Raw genomic sequence first — 25,506 nt, 5'->3', positions numbered from 1 at the left:
CCCTCCCAGAATAGTTTGCAGCCCTTCCTACTGCAAAATTAAAAGATCAGCTTTAAAAATTTTTGACAGAAATTTAAATTTATTTTCTTAAGGTTTTTATGAAACAGGAATAGAAATGTTCTACTTCATAAGTATTTCAGGCTCATAGTATTAGATAATTTACAAACAATCTAATGATTATAAAAGATTTAATACTGTTTCTCATATAATAACAAATGTAAAATGTGTTAAATCTAAAATTTATTGTAAAACTCAAAATTTTAGGAAAAAAGTTGTAAACTTAAATATTCTTACTATAGTGTGTGATGTATTTGAAAATGGAATAAGTGAGTGAATGTTTGGTTGTCATATCTAACGACTTATGACAATAAGTCACTTTAGTTTGGAAGTAGAAAAACAACATAACTTCCAAAAGGAAATAAGCATATAATGCCTCAAGTAATAGACATTCCAGATAGATTCACAAATACATCACACATTACAATATTTCCTGTACACTGAGACTCTTCTCACTTAAACCATTGAACGGGCACACCTACACACTTTTAAAGTGCACCAAACACAAGTAACATTGAAACTTCCTGGCAGATTAAAACTGTGTGCTGGACCGAGACTCAAAACTCGGGACCTTTGCCTTTCGTGGGCAAGTGCTTTACCAACTGAGCTACCCAAGCACAACTCACGACCTGCCCCCACAACTTCAATTCTGCCAGTACCTCGCCTCCTACCTTCCAAACTTCACAGAAGCTCTTATGCAAACCTAGCAGAACTAGCACTCCTGGAAGAAAGGAGTAGAGCACTTGCCTGCGAAAGGCAAAGGTCCCGAGTTCGAGTCTCAGTCCAGCACACAGTTTTAATCTGCCAGGAAGTTTCAACGTTACTTGTGTTTGGTGCACTTTAAAAGTGTGTAGGTGTGCCCATTCAATGGTTTAAGTGAGAAGAGTCTCAGTGTACAGGAAATAATTGTAATGTGTGATGTATTTGTGCATCTATCTGGAATGTCTATTACTTGAGGCATTATATGCTTATTTCCTTTTGGAAGTTATGTTGTTTTTCTACTGCCAGGAAGTTTCACATCAGTGCTCACTCTGCTGCAGAGTGAAAATCTCATTCTGACAAGTAACATTGCCTCGTACTGTTTCATTGTTTTTTTTTTTTTTTTTTTAATAATTGTCAGCCCATACTTAGTCTTTCATTATTGCTTCTGCTAGCACAGCCACAACGAAAATTTGTGTTGTCATACATCCAAGTGAACAGCAGTACTAGACAAGAAAAAATTTATGATCCATGCAAGAAATTGACCCAGATTACGAGCTTGCAGCACAATCCCACAATGAGGCAGTTGTCTGCGAGATAATTAGTGATCAGGGATTTGATGCAATTGCACTGTTTAATGCTTTGAGTTGGCCGTTACTGTGGGGTAACACTCATATGTGCCAACAAAGTGATATAATGAATGTACACTGATGAGCCAAAACATTGTGACCACCTGCTTAATAGCTTGTTTGTCCATCTTTGGATTGATATGCATGTCACTGATTCTGCATATCAGGGTTCTGACAGTTTGTTGGTAGACTTGTAGAGGTATGTGGCATTATTTGTGTATGCACAGGTCACATAATTCGCATAAGTAATGGGCCGCTGATATGCATATGCGGTGATGGCACTCTATAGCGATAGAGATGGGCTCCATAGGATGTACATCAGACGAATTTGATCACCGAGACATCAATGTGAGTTCACTATAATGCTCCTCAAACGACTGTAGCACTGTTCTGTCTCTGTGACAAGGACAATTATACTGGTAAAACATAACATCGCCATTGGGGAAGATGTGAAGCGTGAAGGGATGCAGGTGGTTCGCAGCTGTCAGCATGTCTTCAATTAATACCATAGGTCCCATGCAAGCGGTGGAGATGTCTCCCGTAGCATAGTATTGCTCCCACCAGCCTGTGCCCATGCTGTGTTGCATGTTTCGAGCAACCATTCATCTCGATGATGGCATTTGTGGAGACCACCATTGAACTAGTGTGGCAAAAATGTGACTCATCTTAAGAGTTGACACATTTCGATTGATCGGTGGGTGAATCCTGATGGTCATATGACCACTGCAGTCATAATTGATTACATCATTGGGTCAACATGCAAACACTTAGGGGTGGTCTGCTCTGGAGCTCCATGTTCATCAATGTACAATGAATGCTATACTCTGGAACAGTTATGCTTGCATCAGCATTGTGCCCTTTGAGCAGAGATGCCACAGATCACCACCTATCTTATTTTACAGAGCAGACAAGCCTCCTAAACCCACATTCTGTGAAGAGTTGTGGACATCCATGCATTTAGCGCTCAGTGGTAGTTTAACTGTTGTCCTACCTCTTTCCGTAGATGCTCACGACATTAGCACATGAAAATTTGACCAGCTTTACTGTTTTAATATACTCGTTCACAGGCTTTGCGTAATAATAATCTTCCCTTTGTCTAAGTCATTTATCACAATGGTTTTCCCAATTTGTAGCCCATATCTTTGCTAGGGTGGTCCCCAGTTTGTGTCTGACCTGCTTACATACTTTTGTTACTGTATCGCGCATCTGGAGCACCACTAGAGGCATCCAGCTTCACTGTGGGCAGTAGACACAATGTTTTGGCTTATCAGCATATAGTTTATTATTGTTTAATTAAAGAATGCCTTAGCTCATATAATGTAAATTTATTTTATCGTTGTCAATTAAACTGTGATTTTACTCATACATGTTTACCTTGGTAACATAAATGTGTACAAAGAATGCTGCGCACCTGGTCATGTTATGAAAAGCTGCACTCCTGCTCAAGTGTTAATTAAAAATATTCTTGAATAATGATTATTAAGAGCGTTGAATCAGGTGTTGTTCTAAATGAACACAAATTACATATGAAATCCAATTATAATAATTGTTTGTTCATTGGAAGACAAGACATGTGCCTCCTATAATATAATTTTTTATCTAATGAACATCAGCAAAAGAGTGGGAGTGGTAAAATGAAAAATTTACAAAAGCACATTTCATCTAATATTTAGATTGTCACTATCCTACATGATGATGCTGGCTGCTGTCTCGGCAAAGTTCTTTGTGCTCAGCTCTGTATTGACTCTGGTGTGGAGGTACTGTCACAAGCACCTGAGTACATCATAGCGGATTGCAGGGAGATCTCGCTAATGTCTGTGGTATCAATATGTGTTGCTGACTGTGATGTGACACCATGATTTCGTTGTTCTTTTTTTTTTTAAATCACACTAATGGCACATACACGTTGGTGCCTGATATTTGCAAAGAAAATCCTTAAACATATGCTGTAATAATTTTCAGAACAGTTGTTTCTTATCTATTTCCGTAACTTCCTATTGCCGAATCAGCGTATTGCCACATCGCAGCAGCTAGGAGTATGAGGTTGGCGATCATGTAAGGCGCGGCAGGCAGATTAAAAGTTTGAATGGGCAAGAATGCTCTGCGGAGCAAGGAACACTATGCATCTCTGCACTGAGGTCATGAGCTGAAACAACCTGTTCTAGGTGATAGAAGGTATAGCTCCTGAAAGTACCATCTGGAATCAGGTGTCAGGAACACCTGAAACAAGTGCACAACAAATGTCAAAAATATGTAACTAAACTGGAGGCAATTGTATACTCTCATTAAAAACAACATAACCTGACATAAACTGCTATCACGAGGGTCAGGGAGAAGCAGTCTGCTGTAAAATTTACTTGACTATAGCAAGCAGAATTTGTCTGCTGGCAAAATCAGAACTTCTGTTGCCTTAGCTCCATGCTCAATTGCTTTACCTGTAGGTACTTATCTTAATGTGTTCATGTTCCTCAGCCAGTTAAACAACATATATAACTCATGTGCCAACAGCACAAAAAATAGCTTAATCATTGCAGTTCTTGAAATTCAGTATCATAAAAAATACAAATATGTTAACTCTCAGCAACTAATACATGATAATGATTCTCATTTTGTCAGTAATAGATACTTATATGTGCACACTATGTTATTGACATACCAGCAGATGCTAATTTTGGCATAATTACTCCATGCAGTTCATTTAAATACTGTATTTTTTTATACTAAGACAGAGAAAAAGATAAGAGTACTCCTCTACCTGGAGGTTGATTCCAACACTGCATTAATATTGGAAGTGGTGTGCCATTTCCAACTTTTGAGCTGACTTGCCTAGCTAGTTACAGAGGTACTTACAGTTTAAGGTGGACTCTGATCCAAGTGCATTTTGGAATTTTTCACATCAGAATTTGTCTCAGCATAAATTAAAGCAATGTGTCTGCAATATATTAGAAATACTGTAATCATCTTTTTGTATCAGAAGTATAAGTTAAAGTAAGAACTACGACACAAAGGAATTACAGACCTTAGCTGCAAGTAGGTGTCGATTGAAATCAGTCATGTCTGAAAGAACAGATACCACTTATCTATTAAAATAAGAAACTGATGTTTGCCATTCTTTGTGCACATTCCTTACCAGATTGTTTTACATTACAGATATTTACGTAACACATTCACAAGGGCAGTTTCTCAAATGCAACCTCATGCAGTCATTTTTTTGGGTGATTTGATGGATGAGGGAAGTGTAGCTACAAGAGAAGAGTATCAGCGATACATTGAGAGATTTTTCAACATTTTCCACACACCTCAAGAGATTCAGGTAGATAAACATAATATTTTTATTTTTTTACTGACATGCAGTAAGTTGTGTGTGAAGGTTTTTTAATGTGTGCATCTCCTTGTAGTGTATATTTATTTTTACCCAAATAAATTACTAATCGTATAGTATACAAGAAGGCTTTGTACCATTAAGTATTTGTTGTGTTAACATTTTGTTTTTATTATATGGAAGTCTTTGATAACATTATCTTTCTGGAGGACTTAAAAACTGCAGAGTTTGTGAAAGTTATTTGTAGTAAGTTTTTAGTATATGCTAATGCTAATGTTTCATAGCCTCTCTTATTCTAAACGAGTTTCTAATAAGCAGTTGTAAATGATACAACTGTGAATGAGAGACATAAATGACAAACTTATCATAAATAAGAGTTTCTTATGTTCTTTATTTGGTGATCAGAGGACATTATAAGACCAAACTGGGAAGTTTTGTTTTGATAAAATTGCAATTTAGGCTTTTTACTATTCTTTCTAGGAACTTTTTAATGAGATTTCTGAACCATTTACAACTCCAGAAACTATTAGAGTGTGAATTAATATTGGTAACTATCTAAATGGATTGGTGATGAGGGTTGTTTGTTTGTTTGTGTGTGTGTGTGGGGGGGGGGGAGGGGGGGGGAGGGGGGAGGCTACATTCACGTAGCCTGATGCCTTTTTCATGCCTAGCACAAGATACTGTACACAAAGTATTACAGTGTTACAACAACTCTTTTTCGCTGTTTATGTCCATGATAAAAGTTTTAGAGAAGGTGAGGTACTTAAGAATAACTCAGCATACCTGCACGTACAAGGTTCTGAGTCTGTCACAAGTTGCCTCCAGAAGAGCCTGTTCACTGAATGTGCCATTACCACGTCACAAGTGCTGGGCCCACTAATTTTCGTTATATGTGTAAATGATATGCCCAAAGTAGTTGGTGGAAATGCTGTCATAGATGCATATAACATTTCATTTGTTATCATTAATGGTTCCAATAGGGCAGCAGCATTTTCAGCAGTTGTGGGAGCAACAGTCTGGATGATGACTGATCTGGTCCTGTAACATTACCCAACATTCTCTATTTGTGCTGGTACTGCGAATGGCAGAAAGCAAAGGGAAACTACAGCCGTAATTTTTTTCCCAAGGGCATACAGCTCTTCTGCTGCATGTCTTAAAATATAATAGCATCCTCTTAGGTAACATATTCTGGAGTTAAAATAATCCCCCATTTGGACTTCCTAGTGGGGATTGCTCAGGAGGACGTCACCATCAGGAAAAACTTGTATTCTATGGGTTACAGCGTGGAATGTTAGATCTCTTTACTGGCTGGGTAGGTTAGAAAATTTAAAAACGGAATGGATAGGTTGAAGTTAGATGTAGTGGGAAATAATGAAGTGTGATGGTGGGAAAAACAGGACTTCGGATCAGGTCAGTACAAGGTTATCAACACAAAATCAAATAGGGATAATGCAGGAGTAATGCTAATAATGAATTGGAAAATAGGAGAATGAATAAGCTACTATGAACAACATAGTGTAGCATTACCCTAGCCAAGATTGACACGAAGCCAACAACCACCACCGTAATACAAGTTTATATGTTAACTAGCTTTGCAGTTGCTGAAGAGATTGAAGAAATGTTTAATGAGGTAAAGGAAATTATTCAGACATTTAAGGGAGGCAGAAATGTAAATGTGTTGGGTGACTGTAATTAAGTAAGGAAAGGAAGAGTAGAAAACATATTAGAGAATATGGACTGGGGGAAAGGAATGAAAGAGGAAAGGTAGATATTTGCGGATAATTTAATCATCACTAACACTGGGTTTAAGAACCACAAAATAAGGTGGTATATGTTGAAGAGATCTGGAGCACTGGAAGGTTTCAGATTTTATTATACAGGGTGTCCCAGCTATCTTGTCCACCCAAAATATCTCTGGAACAATAACAGCTATTGGAAAACGACTTTCACCGGTATCAATGTAGGGCTGGGGCCCATGAATGTACATATTTGGAAACATTCTAAAACGAAAGCATATGTGTTTTTTAACACAAACTTATGTTTTTTTAAATGGACCTCCTATATTTTTTCTTCAGCAATCCGTAGCATGACAAAACACATGCACAATGGCGTTGATTGCATCGCAATATTCCCATTACATCCCGAGATATTGAGACGCAAAGTTGACGCTTGAAACACCCGACATGCGCTGCTAGCGCACGTCCTGAGGCTCAGGCGTGAACCCCATGCTGCCTGTAATAGCGATGTGATTGACATGTGTAATCACACCTCCATACTTATCAAGAGGTCCGAAACAAATAATACGGTCTGCTGCGATTACAGGCAGCATGGGGTGCATGCCCGAGCCTCAGGACGTGCGCTAGCAGCGCATGTCGGGTGTTTCAAGCGTCAACTTCGCGTCTTAATATCTCGGGATGTAATGGGAATATTGCGGTGCAATCAATGCCATTGTGTATGTGCTTTGTCATGCTATGGATTGCTGAAGAAAAAATATAGGAGGTCCATTTAAAAAAACATAAGTTTGTGTTAAAAAAACACATATGCTTTTGTTTTAGAATGTTTCCAAATATGTACATTCATGGGCCGCAGCCCTACATTGATACCGGTGAAAGTCGTTTTCCAATAGCTGTTATTGTTCCAGAGATATTTTGGGTGGACAAGATAGCTGGGACACCCTGTATAGTGGTAAGATGGAGATTTTGAAAGCAGATTTTACAATGTAAGCCATTTTCAGGGGGCAAATGTGCACTGTGACCATAATTTGTTTGTTATGGACTGTATATTAAAAGAAGAATTTAGGAATGATGGAAATTAAGGAGATGAGACCTGGGTAATTTGAAGGAAACAGAGGTTGTCATGAGTTTCAGAGGGGGCATTAAACAATGCTGGACTGAAAAAGGGAAAAGAATGCAATAGAAAACAAATGGACAGCTTTCAGTGATGAAATAAGAAAGGCAGAGGGGAGGTATGAAACTGTGAGGAGGATTTGAGAGAGCACTGAAAGGCCCCCAGAGCAGACAACCTTCTGTTAGAATTATTGAGATCCTCGGGAGAGACAGCAATGATAAAATATTCCACGTGGTATGTAGATATATGAGACAGGTGAAATACTGTCACACTTCAGGAAAAAAATGTAATAATTCCAATTCCAAAGAAGGCAGGTGCTTACAGCTGTGAATACCATCAAACCATCAGTTTAATAATCATGGTTGTAAGTTACTGACAAATTATGTACAGAAGCTCTGGAAAACTGGCAGAAGCCAACCTCGGGGAAGTTCAGTTTAGGTTCTGGAGAAATGTAGAAACACACGAGGCAATACTGATCGTATGATTTGTCCTAGAAGATAGGTTGACGAAACACAAACCTATAGTTACAGCATCATTAGATTTAGACATAGCTTTCAACATCGTTGATTGGATTCCATTCTGAAACTTTGAAGGAGGCAGAGATCAACTATAGGAAGCAGCTAGTTACTAACAACTTGTACAAAAACCATACTGCAGTTGTGAAAGTCACAAGAAACGAAAGCGAATTGATAGTTGAGAAAGCTGTGAGACGGAGTTGTAGCGTATTCCCTGTGTTATTCAATCTGTATATTCAGCAAAGTTGAGAGAGAAGTAAAAACTATTAGGTTTGCTGATCACATAATTCTGCCAGAGACAGCAAAGGACACAGAAGAGCAGTTAAACGTAATGGGTAGTTTGTTGAAAAGTGATTATAAATGAACAACAACAAAAGTAAAATAAGGCTAGTGGAGTCGCATTAAATCAGGAGATGCTGAGGGAATTAGGTTTGGAAATGAGACACTTAAAGTAATAAATGAGTTTTAGTATTTAGGCGGCAGAATAATTGATGGATGGCTGAAGGAAACAGGATATAAAATGCAGACTAGCGGTAGCAAGGAAAACTTAATGAAAAAGAGTAATTTGTTAACATCCAATATCAATTTAAGTGTTAGGAAGTCTTTACTGAAGGTATTTGTCTCGAGTCTAGCCTTGTATGAAAATGAAACGTGAACGATAAGGAGTTCAGACAAGAAGAGAATATAAAATTTTGAAATCTATTACTATAGAAGAATGCTAAAGATTAGATGGCTAGATCGAATAACAAATGATGAGGTATTGAACTGAATTGGAGAAAAAAGAATTTTTTGGTACAGTTTGCCTGAAAGAATGAATCAGACAATAGGACACTATGTGATACACCAATGAATTGTCAGTAAGTTAATGTGAGGAAATGTAGAGGGTAAAAATTGCAGAGGAGGCCAGGACTTACACTTGTTACACAGAGATGAAGAAGCTTGCACTGGATAGACTAGCATGGAGATCACCTCGAACCAAGCTTCTGACTAAAGACCACAACTACTATGACAACAGTGTTTCAACAGATGACTACCAGAAGAAAGCTTCCCTGAATGTGAAAAATGTAAACTGTTACTGCAATGGAAATAATCTTTTTATAAATATTAACAAAACCATATATATGCAAATGCATGCAAACAAAACATATAACTTGAGCAATATTACTGTCAAGTTTGGAGACTAGGATCTAATAGAGAAACCAAGTGAGGTGGCGCACTGGACTCACATTCATGAGGTTGATGGGTCAAATCTCTCTCTGACCACCATGATTTAACTTGATATCAAACAATTATTTCTATAAAAATTGTCCTACATCATCAGAGATATCCATGATTATAACACAAGAAGTAAAAATGACTGTCAGATTGAAGAAGATCAGTTCAAATTAAGTGAGAAAGGGTCTGAAATGCACAATGCTTTCTATACAGCAACTTTTTACAATGTATAAAGTCGATAAAAAATGTGATTGTTTCCAAAAGTAAATAAAATGTCGCTTGGTTAAAATTTGCCTTTAAAATTTTATAAAATGTTTTGAAGCTAAAAATTAAAGAATTATGTTAGTGCGTAACGGTACAAATATGTGGGAATTTTTTGAGATAGCATCAGTTGACTTCATTGTGTGTTATATACATCTGAATTTACATATTGTTTTTAAGTAGTTATTTTAGGATACATAAGGATGTCTTCCATCTGTTTTCTCCTTCTATCTCTCTATCTTCTTCTATTTATATGTATGTTTGAGTTAATCTTAGGAACTACTGTGGTGATTTTTATCTGGTTTCAACTAATAGATTGGTTCATGAGGGAGATCATGTATATAATTTTTATAAATATTTTGTGGAAATTGGCTGAACTGTGATGAATTAGTCTACTGTCACTCTTGAAAATGATGGCATTGCCATCTAGCAGTATAGCTGCCACAATTCCAGCTGGCAGCGAAGCTTGTGCAGACACCATGTCAGGCCTGGTGGTCTAACAGTAAAGCGTGTGCCTGAAAACTCAAAGGTTGCGAAATTGAATTTCAGTCGGACGATGGCCTTTTTACTGTCTTTTAGCCTAGCATTCATCTCTCGATGATGTGAACATTCAACACAAGTGGATCATGGTTCAGATTCCAAGTTGAACAGTCTCTCAGTGATACGGCAATTTGTCACAAACCAAATGTGTTTCGGATTCGATGTTAAACAGTTAAACAATAGGTCAACTTTTCTGTGCTGGACAACTTGCTATGGAGAAGCAATTCACTGAAGTGACACCCAACTGAAACACTTACTCTGGAACATTGAGCCACACAAAAGAATCTACTCTTATATTTATACACCTCTAGACATTTATGTCAGTCAAGTCATACAGCTGCAGATAGTTGTGTTTGTACTACTCTTGTGAAGCTGGGGCAGGTTGCTAGTCCACGTTGAAGAGCCAAAGAACCTGGTTCACATGCCTAATATTGTGTAGGGTTCCCGCAAGCACGTAGAAGTGCCGCAACACAACGTGGCATGGACTTGACTAATGTCTGAAGTAGTGCTGGATGGAATTGACACCATGAATTCTGCAGGGCTGTCCATAAATCCATAAGAGTACAAGGGCGTTAAGATCTCTTCGGAACAGCACATTGCAAGGCATCCCAGATATGCTCAGTAATGTTCATGTCTGGGGATTTTGGTGGCCAGAGGAAGTGTTTAAACTTAGAAGAGTGTTCCTGGAGCCACTCTGTGGCAATTCTGGATGTGTGGGGCGTCACATTGTGTTTCTGGAATTGCCTGAGTCCGTTATAATGCACAATGGACATGAATGGATGCAGGTGATCAGATAGGATGCTCACATACATGTCACTTGTCAGAGTCATATCTAGACGTATCAGGGGTCCATATCACTCCAACTGCGCACGCCCCACACCATTACAGAACCTCCATCAGCTTGTACAGTCCCCTGCTGACATGCAGGGTCCATGGATTCATGAGGTTGTCTCCATACTTGTACACGTCCATCCACTTGAAACATTTTTGAAATGAGACTCGTCTGACCAGGCAGCATGTTTCCAGTCATCAACAGTCCAATGTCAGCATTGATGAGTCCAGACGAGGCGTACAGCTTTGTGTCGTGCAGTCATCAAGGGTACACAAGTGGGCCTTCAGCTCTGAAAGCCCTTATCAATGATGTTTTGTTGAATGGTTCCCACACTGACACTTGTTGAGGGCCCAGCATTGAAATCTGCAGCAATTCTGTCACATTGAATGATTCTCTTCAGTTGTCATTGGTTCCATTCTTGCATGCTCTTTTTCTGACCTTAGTGATGTGAGAGATTTGATGTTTTGCCGGATTCCTGATATTCATGGTACACTTGTGAAATGGTCGTATGGGAAAATCCTCCCTTCATTGCTACCTCAGAGATGCTGTGTCCCATTGGTTGTGCGTTGACTATAACACCACTTTCAAACTCACTTAAATCTTGATAACCTACCATTGCAGCAGTGTAACCGATCTAACAACAGCGCCAGACAAATGTTATCTTACGTAGGCACTGCCGGCCACAGTGTGGTATTCTGCCTCTTGGTTCTGTCTGTGTGTTCGTGCAAATCTCAGGAACTACTGTAGGGATTTTGATATGAATTTCACTGATAGAAAGACTAATTTACAATGAAGGATTGTGTACATAATGTATAAATATCTCATGGGAAGCTGTAGCCTCTACAAAAAAGTTGCTATTGCGAATTAGTGGTGAATGGCCGAACTACTTGAAATTGTGCAAGCTAGAATGTACTCCTTATGAGGGTATGGCAGCAGGAGCTTGATATCAGTGTTATGTGGTAGAGGGTGCTCTGTACGAATGTTACATGGTGATGGATGGTTCATACCAATGTCAAGTGGCAGAGGATGCTTTATAGTGATGTCATGTTGAAAAGGGTGCTTCGTGCCAATGTTACGTGGCCAAAAGTGCTTCATACCAGTGTTACATGGGAGTGTGTACTTCACACTGATGATGCATGGCAGAAGGTGCTTTTGTGTGCAGAGGGTGCTCTGTACCAATTGTGCATGTCAGAGGTTGCTTCATGTGCATGGCAGAGGTTGCTTCATACTAATGCTGCATTGCAGAGAGTGCTTTGAACCGGGGCTGTGTGCCAGAGGGTGCTTACAGCAGTGTTGTGCGGCAGAAAGTGGATCCTGCTGCTGTTTCCTGCTAAAGGGTGCTTCATACCAATGGTGCATGGCAGAGGGTGTTTCATAACGATATTGTGTGGCAGAAGGTGCTTCATACCAATGTCATGTGGCTGAGGGATTTTCCTATTGATGCATTTTAGAAGGTGCTTTGTACCATATTGGATTGCGTAAGATGTTCTGTACTAGTTATGCATGGCAGAAATTGCTTCATACTAATGTTGTGTGGCAGAGGGTGCTTCTTAGCAATGTTACATTGGGAAATGCAGGAAAAGGCCACACGCAAAATGTAACTCATGCTTGACTGCTGCTGAAGTCAGCTGCCTGGGACGTGGCCATACATACTGAACTCCGTTGCAGTTGGGTGGAGCGCGCCATATTGGTACTGCAGTCAGGTGGCTGGCAAGTGGCTATAACTCGCACTCAACAGATGCTGAATCGGACAGACCGATTATGTGGTAGCTTGCAGTTCCAATCAGTGCAATGAGAAGACACCCCAAATGCCAATTAAATATGGAACAGACAACATTCGTGCCACAAGAGAACTTTCCTGGCATGCATATTGAAATTCTTTAAATTATATGAAAGGTTGCTATTCAGTTACCTAACATCGTTTTCTAAATTATCATCATAGCTCTACATGGTGGCCCATCAACTAAATCATTACTACACCAGACAAGCTGTCAAGCTGTAGTTACTTAGTGTTACCCATGCAAAGCTGGAGCGGGTCACTAATTGAATATACAGGGTGTACATAAAGTCCGGGAACACTTTTAATTATTTATTGCATAAGAACCAAACATTGTACAGATATCATACATACGTCTTTTTGAGGGAAGCCCTGAAAGTTTTTTTTTTTTCATGTATACCCGCCACAGTGTAGTTTGGTAATTTGCTGATAGTCAGCACTAGTCACAAACATGGGGAGTTCAGGTGTGGGGCGAGCTTTCTGTGTGTTGAACTTCGACAAAAACAAGTGTGCTACAGCTGTTCAACGGATGTTTTGAACCAAGTACTGTAAGAAGCCACCAACAAGGAAGGCCATTTACCACTGGCATAACAAATTCATTACCATGGGTTGCTTGTGTCCGGCAAAGAGAAGCAGATGTCCCAGTGTGAGTGAAGTGAATGTGGAGCGCGTACAAGAGACATTCATAAGGAGTCCAAAGAAGTCGGTGCGTCGTGCATCCCGTGAACTCCAAATGGCTCCAATGACAATGTGGAAAGTCCTGCAACAGAAGCTGTCTATGAAACCATTCAAATTGGAGCTAGTGCAAAAGCTCAATGATGATGACAAAGACAAGCATTTTGAGTTTTGTTCGCAGTTGTAACAACTGAATTAAGCTGTGGATGGCATTGTTGATCGCTTAATTTTTAGCCACTGTTCACACTAATGGGAAAGTGAATAGGCATAATTGTCGAATTTGGGGTACAAAGCATCCACACGAATGCATTGAATTTTAGGGTGATTCCCCAAAGGTAAATGCTTTTTGTGCCTTGTCACATCGAAAACTGTACTGGCCATTTTTCTTTGCCGAGAGCACGGTCATTGGATATTCCTACTTGGACATGTTGCAGCAATGGCTGATGACTCAAATGCAGTTGAACTCTCCGTTCATCTTTCAGCATCTGAACACGGACCTGGTGCATCAATGTATAGGCCGTGCTACAGAAGGGGACAGCTGTTTCATGAAATGGCCTCCCCGATCACCAAATCTCACTCCATGCGACTTTTTTCTGTGGGGACACATTAAAGTTCTGGTGTATGTACCGCCTCTACCACGTGATGTATCAGAGCTGCGGGAGAGAATATGGGAAGCGACCGCCACAGTCAACGATGCCATGCTAGGATGGGTGTGGCAAGAATTCCATTACTGTCTCAGTGTCTGTGGGGTCACTCATGGTTTGCATATTAAAAAAGTATTTGTAAAAAAAGAAAAAAATAACAAATTAGAGTTTCTCTTCAAAATGCAATATGTGTGACATCTGTACAATGTTTAGTTCTCGTGCAATAAATAATTGAAAGTGTTCCCGGACTTATGTACACCCTGTATTTGTGTAGCTCCATGGAACATGCTAAAAAAAAAATCTGTGTGTATATATAAGTGTTTTTAGGTTCTTATTTTAAGATAATCTTTTATTTTATTGATATGTTTATGTAATTATGTAATTTTGAACTGTGTAAACATTATATGTTCAATACTATTGTTGATAAACAGATGAAACTGTTATTATTACTACTACTATTGCTTTGTATTAAACATATGAATAACACAGATTCACTTACCAGGATTTTATTTGCTGTGACTAAGGCGTTTGAGTGTGCTCATGAGAACATTCTTTTGGACAAACTTAAGTTTATGGGTTTCAAGGTACAACAAGTAACTGTTTCATTTCATATAGAGCTGGTGGGAGGCAAAGCCGCATATTGGGTGACTCATAAAGTTTTCATGGTAGATCTTTCTGAATGGAAACACATTGCTACAGGTGTTCTACAGGATTCAGTATTGGAAAGTTCCTGTTCTAGTTATGCAGGGTGTGTAAAAACTGTGTACGAGGTCTATTAAAAAAAATCGTGAACTTTTGTAATTTCATGCCAATGGTGTGTTGGAGCAAAATGTGGTTGTCATTCCTGCACGTGCCTGTGTTTAATGTGTGACTGCCAGAAGTTAGTTATTGTTCAGTGTTGTGTTGAGAAGAATTTTGTGTCACACCTTTTTGCGAATTTTGAGATGGCGGAGTTAGAGCAGCAATGCTTCTGCATTAAATTTTGTGTTAAACTTAAGAAAACCTTTACAGAAACACGCCAAATGATGCTGAAAGCTTTTGATGAGTGCATAAGCCATACTTGGTGTTACAAATGGTTCACATGAATGGAAGTTAAAGATGACCTTCATGCAGGATGCCCTGCGACATTTACCGATGATGCTCGTGTCAGGAATGTCAGTGAGATTGTGTCTGCCAATCGAAGACTGACTGTCTGAGATATTGCAGAAGAATGTAACATTTCAGTTGGATCATGTCATGAAATCCTGACACAGCATCTTGGAATCCATCATGTTGCTGCCATATTTGTTCCACAGCTTGTGAGTCAAGAAGAGAAAGACCTTCTCCTCAGAATCTTTCAAGAGCTTTTGGATTTCGGAAATGAGAATGACATGTTCCCTAAGAGAATCATAACTGGTGATGAGATGTGGGTCTATGGTTATGATGTGGAGACCAAGGTTCAGTCTTTACTATGGGTTGGGGAAAGGTCTCCAAAGACCAAAGGAAGCTTGTCAGGCCATGGCAAATGTTAAAGCCATGCTGATAGTTTTCTTTGACTTTGAAGGATTAGTTCATCATGAATTCATGCCACAGGGACAAACTGTTAATTGGTAGTACTATCAGGGCATGTTATGATGCCTGTGAGAAAATGTGAAAAGGAAAGGTCTTGAAATGTGGCAAGACAATTCATGGTTCTGTCATCATGATAACGCACCCACACATTCATCACTGTTGGTGAATAAATATTGCACAAAAAGTGCCTCATCCTCTGTATTTCCCATACTTGGCCTCTGATGACTTTTTTTTCCAAAGTTGAAAACCAAATTGAAAGAATATAGTTTTGCAATGATAGATGAGATAAAAGGAAAGTCACAGATGGCGCTCTGCATGATCCAGACTATTTCCGTTAGTGGAGACAATGTTGGGACCAGTGTATCAATTGTGGAGCAGAGTAATTTGAAGGAGACCATGTACAATAAGTAAAAGATAAGTGTGAAAAAATTTTGTGGAGAAAGTTCCAGAATTTTTTGAAAAGACCTCGTATACAAAATTTTAGTGTGTTTAGAGACATAAAAAGAAATATTGTTTTTTATGTGACAAAAATTCCACTGGCTCACCAGTTTCCCAATAGGGGTCCATGAAGGGTTTGATATGAGTGATGTTTGGAGACAGTGTTCAAACTGCTTTTATTGAATATGGTTTAGAGATGTAGCTGAAAATGTCATCCACTTGTCTTAATGTACAACTGTCATCTTGTGCGTTAAGATTGTCTATGCTCAAAAAACCAGATGTTTCATAAATAATGGCAGCAACGTCAGCCAAACATACAACAATCTGTTCTGGTGTGTCTTTCACTATCTCATAAACAATTTGCTTTACTCCTCCCAAAAATAAATAAATAAATAAATATATCTAAAAACAAAGATGATGAGACTTACCAAACAAAAGCGCTGGCAGGTCGATTGACACACAAACAAACACAAACATACACACAAAATTCTAGCTTTCACAACCAACGGTTGCTTCGTCAGGAAAGAGGGAAGGAGAGGGAAAGACGAAAGGATGTGGGTTTTAAGGGAGAGGATAAGGAGTCATTCCAATCCCGGGAGTGGAAAGACTTACCTTAGGGGGAAAAAAGGACGGGTATACACTCGCGCGCACACACACACATATCCATCCGCACATACACAGACACAAGCAGACATTTGTAAAGGCAAAGAGTTTCTCTTTGCCTTTACAAATGTCTGCTTGTGTCTGTGTATGTGCGGATGGATATGTGTGTGTGTGTGCGCGAGTGTATACCCGTCCTTTTTTCCCCCTAAGGTAAGTCTTTCCACTCCCGGGATTGGAATGACTCCTTACCCTCTCCCTTAAAACCCACATCCTTTCGTCTTTCCCTCTCCTTCCCTCTTTCCTGACGAAGCAACCGTTGGTTGCGAAAGCTAGAATTTTGTGTGTATGTTTGTGTGTCAATCGACCTGCCAGCGCTTTTGTTTGGTAAGTCTCATCATCTTTGTTTTTAGATATATTTTTCCCACGTGGAATGTTTCCCTCTATTATATAAATAAATAAATAAATTTATAGCAGTGAGGTCATGAGAATGTATTGGCCACAGTATTGGCTCATCTCACCCAATTCAACAGTTGGAGAAATACTTTGTCTAAATATTATTTGACATAAACTGCAAAATATGGTGGGGCTCTGTGCAGGAAATTTTATGAAGTTATTTCCAATAAATGATAAGCCTTCTTTTAACTTTCAAACACAATGACAGAAAAATGTACCTTACACAGAACATAACCTAACAGTCAGCGAATATCCATATCTATTTCGAAAGACTGCGACAGCATACAATAATTTGGATTCTTATATCCCCCTGAAGGCAAACAAATTTTTTCAACACAATACAAATATATCTATTTTTAATATATCGTTCCCTTAGTCAAGCTGTCGGCTACTATGTCACAGCTTTTAATGAACACAGACTTGATTTTTGTTCCTGTAACATTTTTCCTGAGAATATGGAGATGGTAAGAAGCTCAGATGTAGAAGTGGTAAGGTGCTGAGTGTGAAGAAAATAACACTTAACATATTTACTTACCACAGAGGTTGAATTTTTGCATCAACAAAGTGAGTGCTACTTATTTGCCACAGAGGCCAAATTTAATGTAGTCAGTTACAATCCATTAAGCCCACAAGAAAACCTCAAATAAAAAAATTAAATTACAGTTTGTGTAATAATACATAGAGTTCCTTTTTTCAATAAAACTAAACAAACTCCTTCAAATCCATATACCGGTACATTAAAATATTGCCCCAGAGGTACTTACTGGGCCCAACAATAGTTTTGGCTACTTATAAATCAGTATTAGAAAGACCACAATATACACACACTTTCAACATATTTTTTATTTTATTTTTTATTTTTTAAAGCCTGTCCTGAGAGGAGAATATGGAACTTCTGTGCAGGCTTTTCAAAAAGAGAATGAGCATTAGCAAATCAACAGGCACAAGCAATTATTTACAAGAGCAAACAAGGACAAATTCAAAGCAAATAAAGTGGCTGAAATCCATGGATTAACCAGTGCACATTAACTGGCTTGAGCTTGGAGCATGCCTCAAACAGTTGCCCAATTCAGTACAGAGTCTAGAACATAAACACATAAAATGCATTACATAACATAGAAATGGCAAATAGCACATAGGTCTCCAACCATGACAGAGAAAATGAGGGCAGGCAACAGAGCTCATTTGACCTGCAATTACTTGGGGTTACATATTGAAATAACGTACAGTGCACTCATGGATCTTCTACTTTTAACTGACAATGAAAAATATCAGACATACCTAGACATGGAGAGGACATGCACCAGTAGTGCAGATAGGGGCAAATCTTTCTAGATCAAAATTAATGGATAGTGAAAATTTTTTTGAAGATATCTAGATCTAGAAAATACATGCACCAGTAGTGCAGGTAAAGACAGATCTTTCTACATCACAATTAACATACAATAATTAAAAAATAATTTTAAGTGTACTTAAACTTAGGAAACACATGCACTAGTACTGCAGGTTAAAAGCAAGTCTTTCTAGATCAGGTGCTTCCAAACAGAACAAAGTAAAAATGGAAGCCCTCTTACAATTGAATAAATGTTCAACTCTGGCACGTCCTTTTTACCAGGTTGCTGACCCACCAGATAGCAGTAGCAGCTTATGGCGAGAACATCAAACAAAATTTGCTAGAAAAAGCATAGGGGTTTTCACGAACTGTGCCAGAACTTTTACCACATACAAAAAAAAAATGGTGCTCAGCATTGTCCTGTATCAGGTTTAGCAGAATTAAGAGCAGGATTTGTGACCACATCCACTAATGAAGGCAGCAGGAAACAGGCCTAGTTGATCTCCAGAGTATGGCCCACTACCATACAGGCAGAGGGAAGTGACAACTCTCCAGTACGTGCAGGCATGCTGCTCGAAGTAAACACCCACCATCCAGATGCGCTGAGCTAGCAAACTCAGGTCACAGTCCAGGTATGTACAATCTGAGACAGCCAACCCCCCCTTCAGCAGATGCCCACTAGTGTGAGCTGCAGGTGCATGTGCGTGGATAAGTCATGCTCAAGTAGCTGCAAGGACACCACCTGAGATGCTAGAGAAACTGTAGCTATGTAACCAAACACAAAGATGTCCCGCAAGCAAAGGTATTGGTATGAATGTGTGCACGGCTCAGGATGGATGAAAGCAGTTTGTAGATGCCATTTTTATTGCACTTTGATTATCACGATATATTACTAATGCGTTACTACCTAGTTGATAGAGTTCAGTTTATAGCTGTAGGAACCACACACCTTTGTGAGCTGCCGACATCATTACCATGCATTCTGCCTTTGCTGTAGGAAGTGCTACACTTCGCTGTTTGCACAAATTCCATGCGATACTGCCTTTCTGAAACAGAAACACGTATCCAGTTCAAGATCGCCTATCTGTAGGATCAATAGCAAGTTTGCATCACACCATCCAATTACTTCTGTTAAGTCACATTTTCTTGGTCGCTTAAAGATACCCGAGTTCTGTGGATCATTGCAGCCCTCACTTGACTTCTTTACAATATGTAAAATATTTGGTCTTGTCACTTTTGCAGTAGACAACAGACATCCTATCACTTGGCTGTGAGAAATATTGGCTCTTCTTTCAGTAGAATTTTTATCAAATGTGCCATTCACTTCAACAGGAGTTCCAACAGGTCTGCAGTTGGACATATCAATACTCATTTATATGCTTCTTTGGATAATCATGCCTGTTTTGGGATTTCTAGTTACGATTATACTAATACATTATTTCACTTTGCCAATACTTTTCCTGCAGAATTTTTCTTTTATTTTTTCTTTGATTACTAGATTGTTTCTCTGATACCTAGCAAAAATTAGTAAATCATCTATCCACACTGTACTGTTAGATGACCCTTGAATTGTCATCTATGGAGAGTGAAATGAGACGTTAGGATGACAGTAGATTTGTCTAATTAACATCTTTATTCTGATCCTCAGCCGTAGTACATCAGAACAGCTTGTAGTACCTCAGGAACAGCTTGTTGGAAGTGTCCAGTTGCTTCTCAAGCGAAACAATAGATGTCTATCATTGCTGACAGTGCAAAGAGCAGAGCCGAGTGTGGTGTCACTCGAATGTGGCTGTCAGCAACGTCTCTGGTTGCAATGGTGATGACCGTGTGGCAGCACAGTAGCTGATACCTCGGAGGCGGCTGTGACCTCCCTCCAGCGAGTGGGTGACACACTGCTCAAGCAGCGGCTGCCCTTGTGACTCGGGGTAGGCTGCCCATGGTCGAACAGCAGACACCATACTGCGTTCCGGGATGTTGCTCCAAGTGTCACAGGCTTGTGGTGTAGGCTGTGATACTGAGATGAGAATATTTTAGTACTTGAATGGCTGAGTACTTATAAAATGCAGACTATTCATTTAGGGCTTATGGCACATACGCTACAAACTTCCATGGTGGCAATGGAGGAAAGGCTCCATCATTCTGCTAGCGTATTGCAGAGTTGGCTGTTTGTATATTGCACCCAGCTGGCTCTGCTTTGCAATGCATGTCAGCTGTGTTTTGCATCGCAACGCATAACACTGTTGCCTGCCTGTTGCTGGCTCTGTTGCAACTCACTTCCACTCCGACATACTTGTTGATCAAATATGGTCGATAGGCTGTAGTAGTGAATAACATTATTGACAAAATAATACATGTATAGGGATCAATCTAATTCCTGTGTCAGCTAACCTGCTTCAAACCGTACAGACACTTTTGTAGCAAACATACTAGGATGCCTTCCGAGTACATCTCTGGTTGTGACTTAAAAATTTCAGTGTCAGTGTCCTCATGCACAAATGCACTAACTGCACCCATATGATCAACAGTTCGGTTGGAGTTAGCAACCAAAACAAACAGGTAATGAATGAAACGTACCTTACAACTGGTGAGAATACTTCATCATAATCAGCACCTTTTCTTCGAACACATACTTTAACTACTAATCTTGCCGCATACTGATTTATTTCCTCCTTGCCGTCTTCATTTTAAATACACACTTGCATGGTAAAACTCTTTTTTTTTTCTTGTGGAAGAGCTACCAACGACCACGTTTAATTTTTCATCAAGGAGTCGTACTGTTGATCCATTGCTTTCTTCCACTGATCACCGTGAGAGATGATAAGGCTTCTTCAACAGTCTGAGGATCATCCATCCATGAAACCAAAAAAAATAAACTGAAGTTGGCTTCTTCATTCTTTCTGTACTGAATAATCTCTTTAAGTTGTAATTAGGTATGGTTCAACATGACCAATAGACTGAACAAAACTTTATTCCATGGAAGCATTAACAACTTACACACACACAATTGGATAATGTATCAAAATGCAGTGGTCGAAACTCTGGGAGGAGAAGAAAGCTCGTCTTCTACCCATTTTTTAAATTTATTTACTGACGCAGAGGTTTTGGCACCAGTATTTATCTTTGTGCCTCCAAAGCGCGCCTGTGTAGCACTACATATATGCAATGGCAGAAGTTAATGGTGGCGACACCTACCAACATTTTTCAGAACTTCCACTTACTTTGCACTCGATTCTAAGCCGCAGGTGGCGTTTTGGATTACAAAAACCAGAAAAAAAAGTGCAGCTTATATTCGTGTAAATACGGTACCGTAGTTACTTGGCCACAGATCGTGTGCTTATTATGAGGTTGTTCTCAGTTCGATGTAACACAGCTTCCTCAAACTGAACAATTCACACACTGTGTGTAGTCTACCAGTTTGCCATCTATGGGATGCTGATTCATGAAGATAGCTGCCAGTTCTTTGAAATGTGACATGATTTGTTAACTTCCTCCTTGGAATTTGTTCTGCATACAGACGCATTGCTTCTCAGCTGTTGCATTGTACCTCCCCATAAATGAGATGCATGTCAGCTATCTTGCTTAGGGTGTAATAAGCCATCAATAATATGTAAACATCATTAGAAACTGTAATGTAAAAACAACATAAACAACAATAATGTAATTGTTTCTCCAGAAATGCGAGCGTGCTAGCAGAATGAAAACTTATCATTCCTAGAAGTAAGATGTAATTGTTTTGCAAATCACATTCCATTGTCAACATGTTGCAGTCAAAACAACTGTGGACAGTGGCCTAAGGGAAGTCCAGCGTCAAACCTTTCAAGGGCCCTTAGTGGGGAAACAGTGCACCTGTGACATTTGCTATGTAACAAAATTGTTTCTTTTGCAACTGTAATGAAAGTTTTATTAAACCCAAAAGCATTTTGCTTTAATTTAAAGCATCTTCAGTGGCCACTATAACAATATGGTTCTTCTTCTCTGTTTTTCCTGTTTTACAATTTAATTTGTTAAGATCATCAACAGGTTGCGTGCTTTTACTTCTTCTATAAACAGTATTAATTCTTACTGGTACATAAGGTGGTTTTGTTGTCTACACCATTCTTCCTGTTCTTCACATATATATGTTAGATTTTAACACACAGCACTTTCACATGAAACTAAACATATTCATGTTTTTGTATGTTGTGAAGAACCACTGTCATCTGACCATTTTGTGTGTTTCGTTTTGCTATTGCGGGTTGCGCTCATCTTTTATTTGTTTTGGTAGTGGTGGGAGTGTTTGCTGTTGTTCTGTGCGCATGAGTGCTTATATTTTCCAACCAGGGATGTGTGTGTGTGTGTGTGTGTGTGTGTGTGTAAAGGTAGCTAACATGTTTTACACACAGTATGTGTAAATTATTGCTGTACTATGGTGATTGATGTAGAATTGGGATATTGCCTAGTTTGTGATATTATTTTGTGGTGTCTTTCTCTACAATATGTTTTTTTAGTTGAAATAACATCTGGTTGCTGATGTTTGTCTGTCATTTGTTATGTGTTTCTTATCTGTTATTCCTTTTTAAATCTGGAAGCTTCCTTGCAGATCTAGGACTTGTTTCATGTTAACTTGTCTGACCTAAGTGCAGAACATCACAGCTGCTACACTAGTGTTGGTAAATACCAGATTTTTGTTACATGTCAGTATGATCTTCCTCCCTTAGACATTTCTATTTTTATTCCTTGTTGTTTGAAGATGTTTCCAATTTTGTGTGTCAGTGTGTCTCCATATGTGAGTGTAATTAATAATGAACTCAAAACTGACAAGGGTGAAAGTATACAATAATAAAAGTAAAGACATTCAAGTAAATGTGATTCCGTGAATGAGCCACATTCAAGATAACTGCGAAGTGTGCTTACAAGCCACCACAAACTTCAGTATGAAATATTTTCATTTTTAGTACAAATGTATTTGAAATCTGAACTTTTTGAGTAAGTCCTCATTTAATTAGCCTCAAATTTCACCTGTGGTGCATGATTGGGAAATATGGTTGTTGTGTCATGGGGCACTAGCACAATTTAGTGCTGTGTGAGATATCTAAAGCATCAATATGATCCAAAGTGGATAGGTTAAGCAGGACCTATTCCTTGGCCTCTAAGATCACCTGACCTCAATCCTCTGGATTTTTCTGACTGAGATCATCTCAGAAGTGAATTGTATGGCACTCCCATTTATATGGTTGAAGAACTGGAACAGTGGATTGTATAGTTTGGTAAAGATTTAGGAGATGACTCCAGGTGTTTGAAAGGATCCCTAACGCAGAGCAGAGATAAGTGCAGTATTGCATTCAGTTGTGAGGATGACATGTGGAACACCTCATTTAACAGGTACAAGTGTGCAGTAAATTGCAACATGTAACATGCCGAATTCGCATTCTGTTAGCATATGTTTTTCACCCCTGTCACTTTGTACAATTAAGTGCGATACAGTGTTTAAATGACTTAACATTTTACACTTATAAAACAGAAATATTGTTCTCTGGTGTTGATGCAAGCATTCTAATGAAACCAAAAGAAATGTAACATCAGAAGGAAAAATAAATGGTCAGCAAAATTATTGATTGGTTTTTAGTAAATAGCTTATCACTGAACATTTGGGCAGCAGGGCAAGAGTTCATATTTTTCTGCACGTGATAGAGTTTATCTGATATTAATAACAAAAGAGCATTGGGGAAATGAAATATGTAAAACTGAATATTCAATATTCCTGTTTCTCCCCTTGTTGATCAGAGCTTCAATTGGAAATCTCGTATAGATTTTATAGATTTTCTCAAACACTTGAAGTTGGTAGCATTTGTTCTGCCTGACAGAGTATTCATTGCTCAGAAATATACTGTAAGGATAAAAGTCTGGTGTCTGTCCTTGAACCTCATACAGGCAAATGCTTGAAAAATTAGGCATACCTTACAATAGATTTACTCTCATTGTAAATTTGTTGTGAAGAACCAGTTACAATTTGAAGGTAGTGGTGGCGGTCATGTATATAATACTAGGAACAAAAGTGACTTTCCCTATGCACTAAGTAACCTTACCTTTAACATATGGAGGAGGAAAATTTGAAGCCATAATAGTATCCCACCAAGAAACTTGCAGTTTAGAACCAAACATTTGGTATTTTACCAGTATTCTTTTGATTGTCCATTTAAAGAAATTTGAAAGCAACCATTAGATAATTGTCTTTAGAAAAATATTGTCTGTTAGATTCTGACACATGTTTACTGCTGATGGGTCTTCAGTATCCTTTTGTTGTTGCAGTTGCTTCCTGGAGACAGTGGAAGTTTCTATAACCTAGTTATTGGTTTCAAAAGACTATGACTGCCATATATTTTCACATTTCAGATTTATTTGTCCTTGTTATGTCTTATATTGTGAATAAAAGCACTTCTATTACAATTTGACCATTTCTGTTTACACAGATGCTACATTAGCCATTAAAAGGTAAACAGTTGTTCAGCTGGATCATTTGTGGAATGAGACATACATAGTTTTTGCTATTTGAGCAATAAACCAAGTCTGTGAGTGCCCAGAACCAATGTACTGGTCCATTCATCTGCATTTACTAGAATGCTGGAGACAGTGTCAGTTTTAGAGTTACTGTTTGCTGTAGATTTTTTTACATGAGAGACCTCACCTCAAGGTGTTGTTGCTTCATTATTGCAATCCCCTTCTGTCCATACTTCATCTGATCCTTCAGTTACAGTACCATCTCCCAGTGCAAAGGGTTCATTTGTACTATCCTCCAACTGTCTCATTGAGTTCAGCCTAATCGTAAAATATTTTACAGTCACAACAGTCAAAAAGTAGAAAAAAATTGACAAACTATGAAGTACTGAACTACACTAATGATTTTGCCTTTAGTCAGGATAGAAGTATACACAAGTGAAAACCATAATTACTAGTTTTTGGGAGAGTCTAAGGTTTGTATGAGGATGCAACTGTGTAATGGCGATTTGTGGTAGTCAGTGGGAAACAGTGTGTGTCCACAGTGAGTCTTTCACTCAGCAGCAGAGGGAGTGTCATTTTTTAAATTTCTTGGTAGATTGAAATTACGTGCCAGACTGGGACTTGAAACCCAGAACTTC

At 38.8% G+C, this 25,506-nt stretch overlaps 1 protein-coding gene across 3 annotated transcripts in view; it reads left to right on the top strand.

The window, feature by feature from the left end:
- Nucleotides 1-25,506, top strand: part of LOC124781027 — a 109,941-nt gene that overhangs the window by 31,848 nt on the left and 52,587 nt on the right. For all 3 annotated transcript variants that reach the window (XM_047253837.1, XM_047253827.1, XM_047253848.1), the window contains exon 3: nucleotides 4,536-4,698. In XM_047253837.1, coding sequence (XP_047109793.1) covers nucleotides 4,536-4,698 — 163 coding nt within the window. The remainder of the gene's footprint in view (nucleotides 1-4,535; nucleotides 4,699-25,506) is intronic.

Source organism: Schistocerca piceifrons, chromosome 1 (genome assembly GCF_021461385.2).
Source record: "Schistocerca piceifrons isolate TAMUIC-IGC-003096 chromosome 1, iqSchPice1.1, whole genome shotgun sequence".
In the NCBI taxonomy this organism is placed as follows: Eukaryota; Metazoa; Arthropoda; class Insecta; order Orthoptera; family Acrididae; genus Schistocerca; species Schistocerca piceifrons.
The sequence above is the reverse complement of the archived record's forward strand: the minus strand, read 5'-3'. Positions and strand labels throughout refer to the sequence as shown.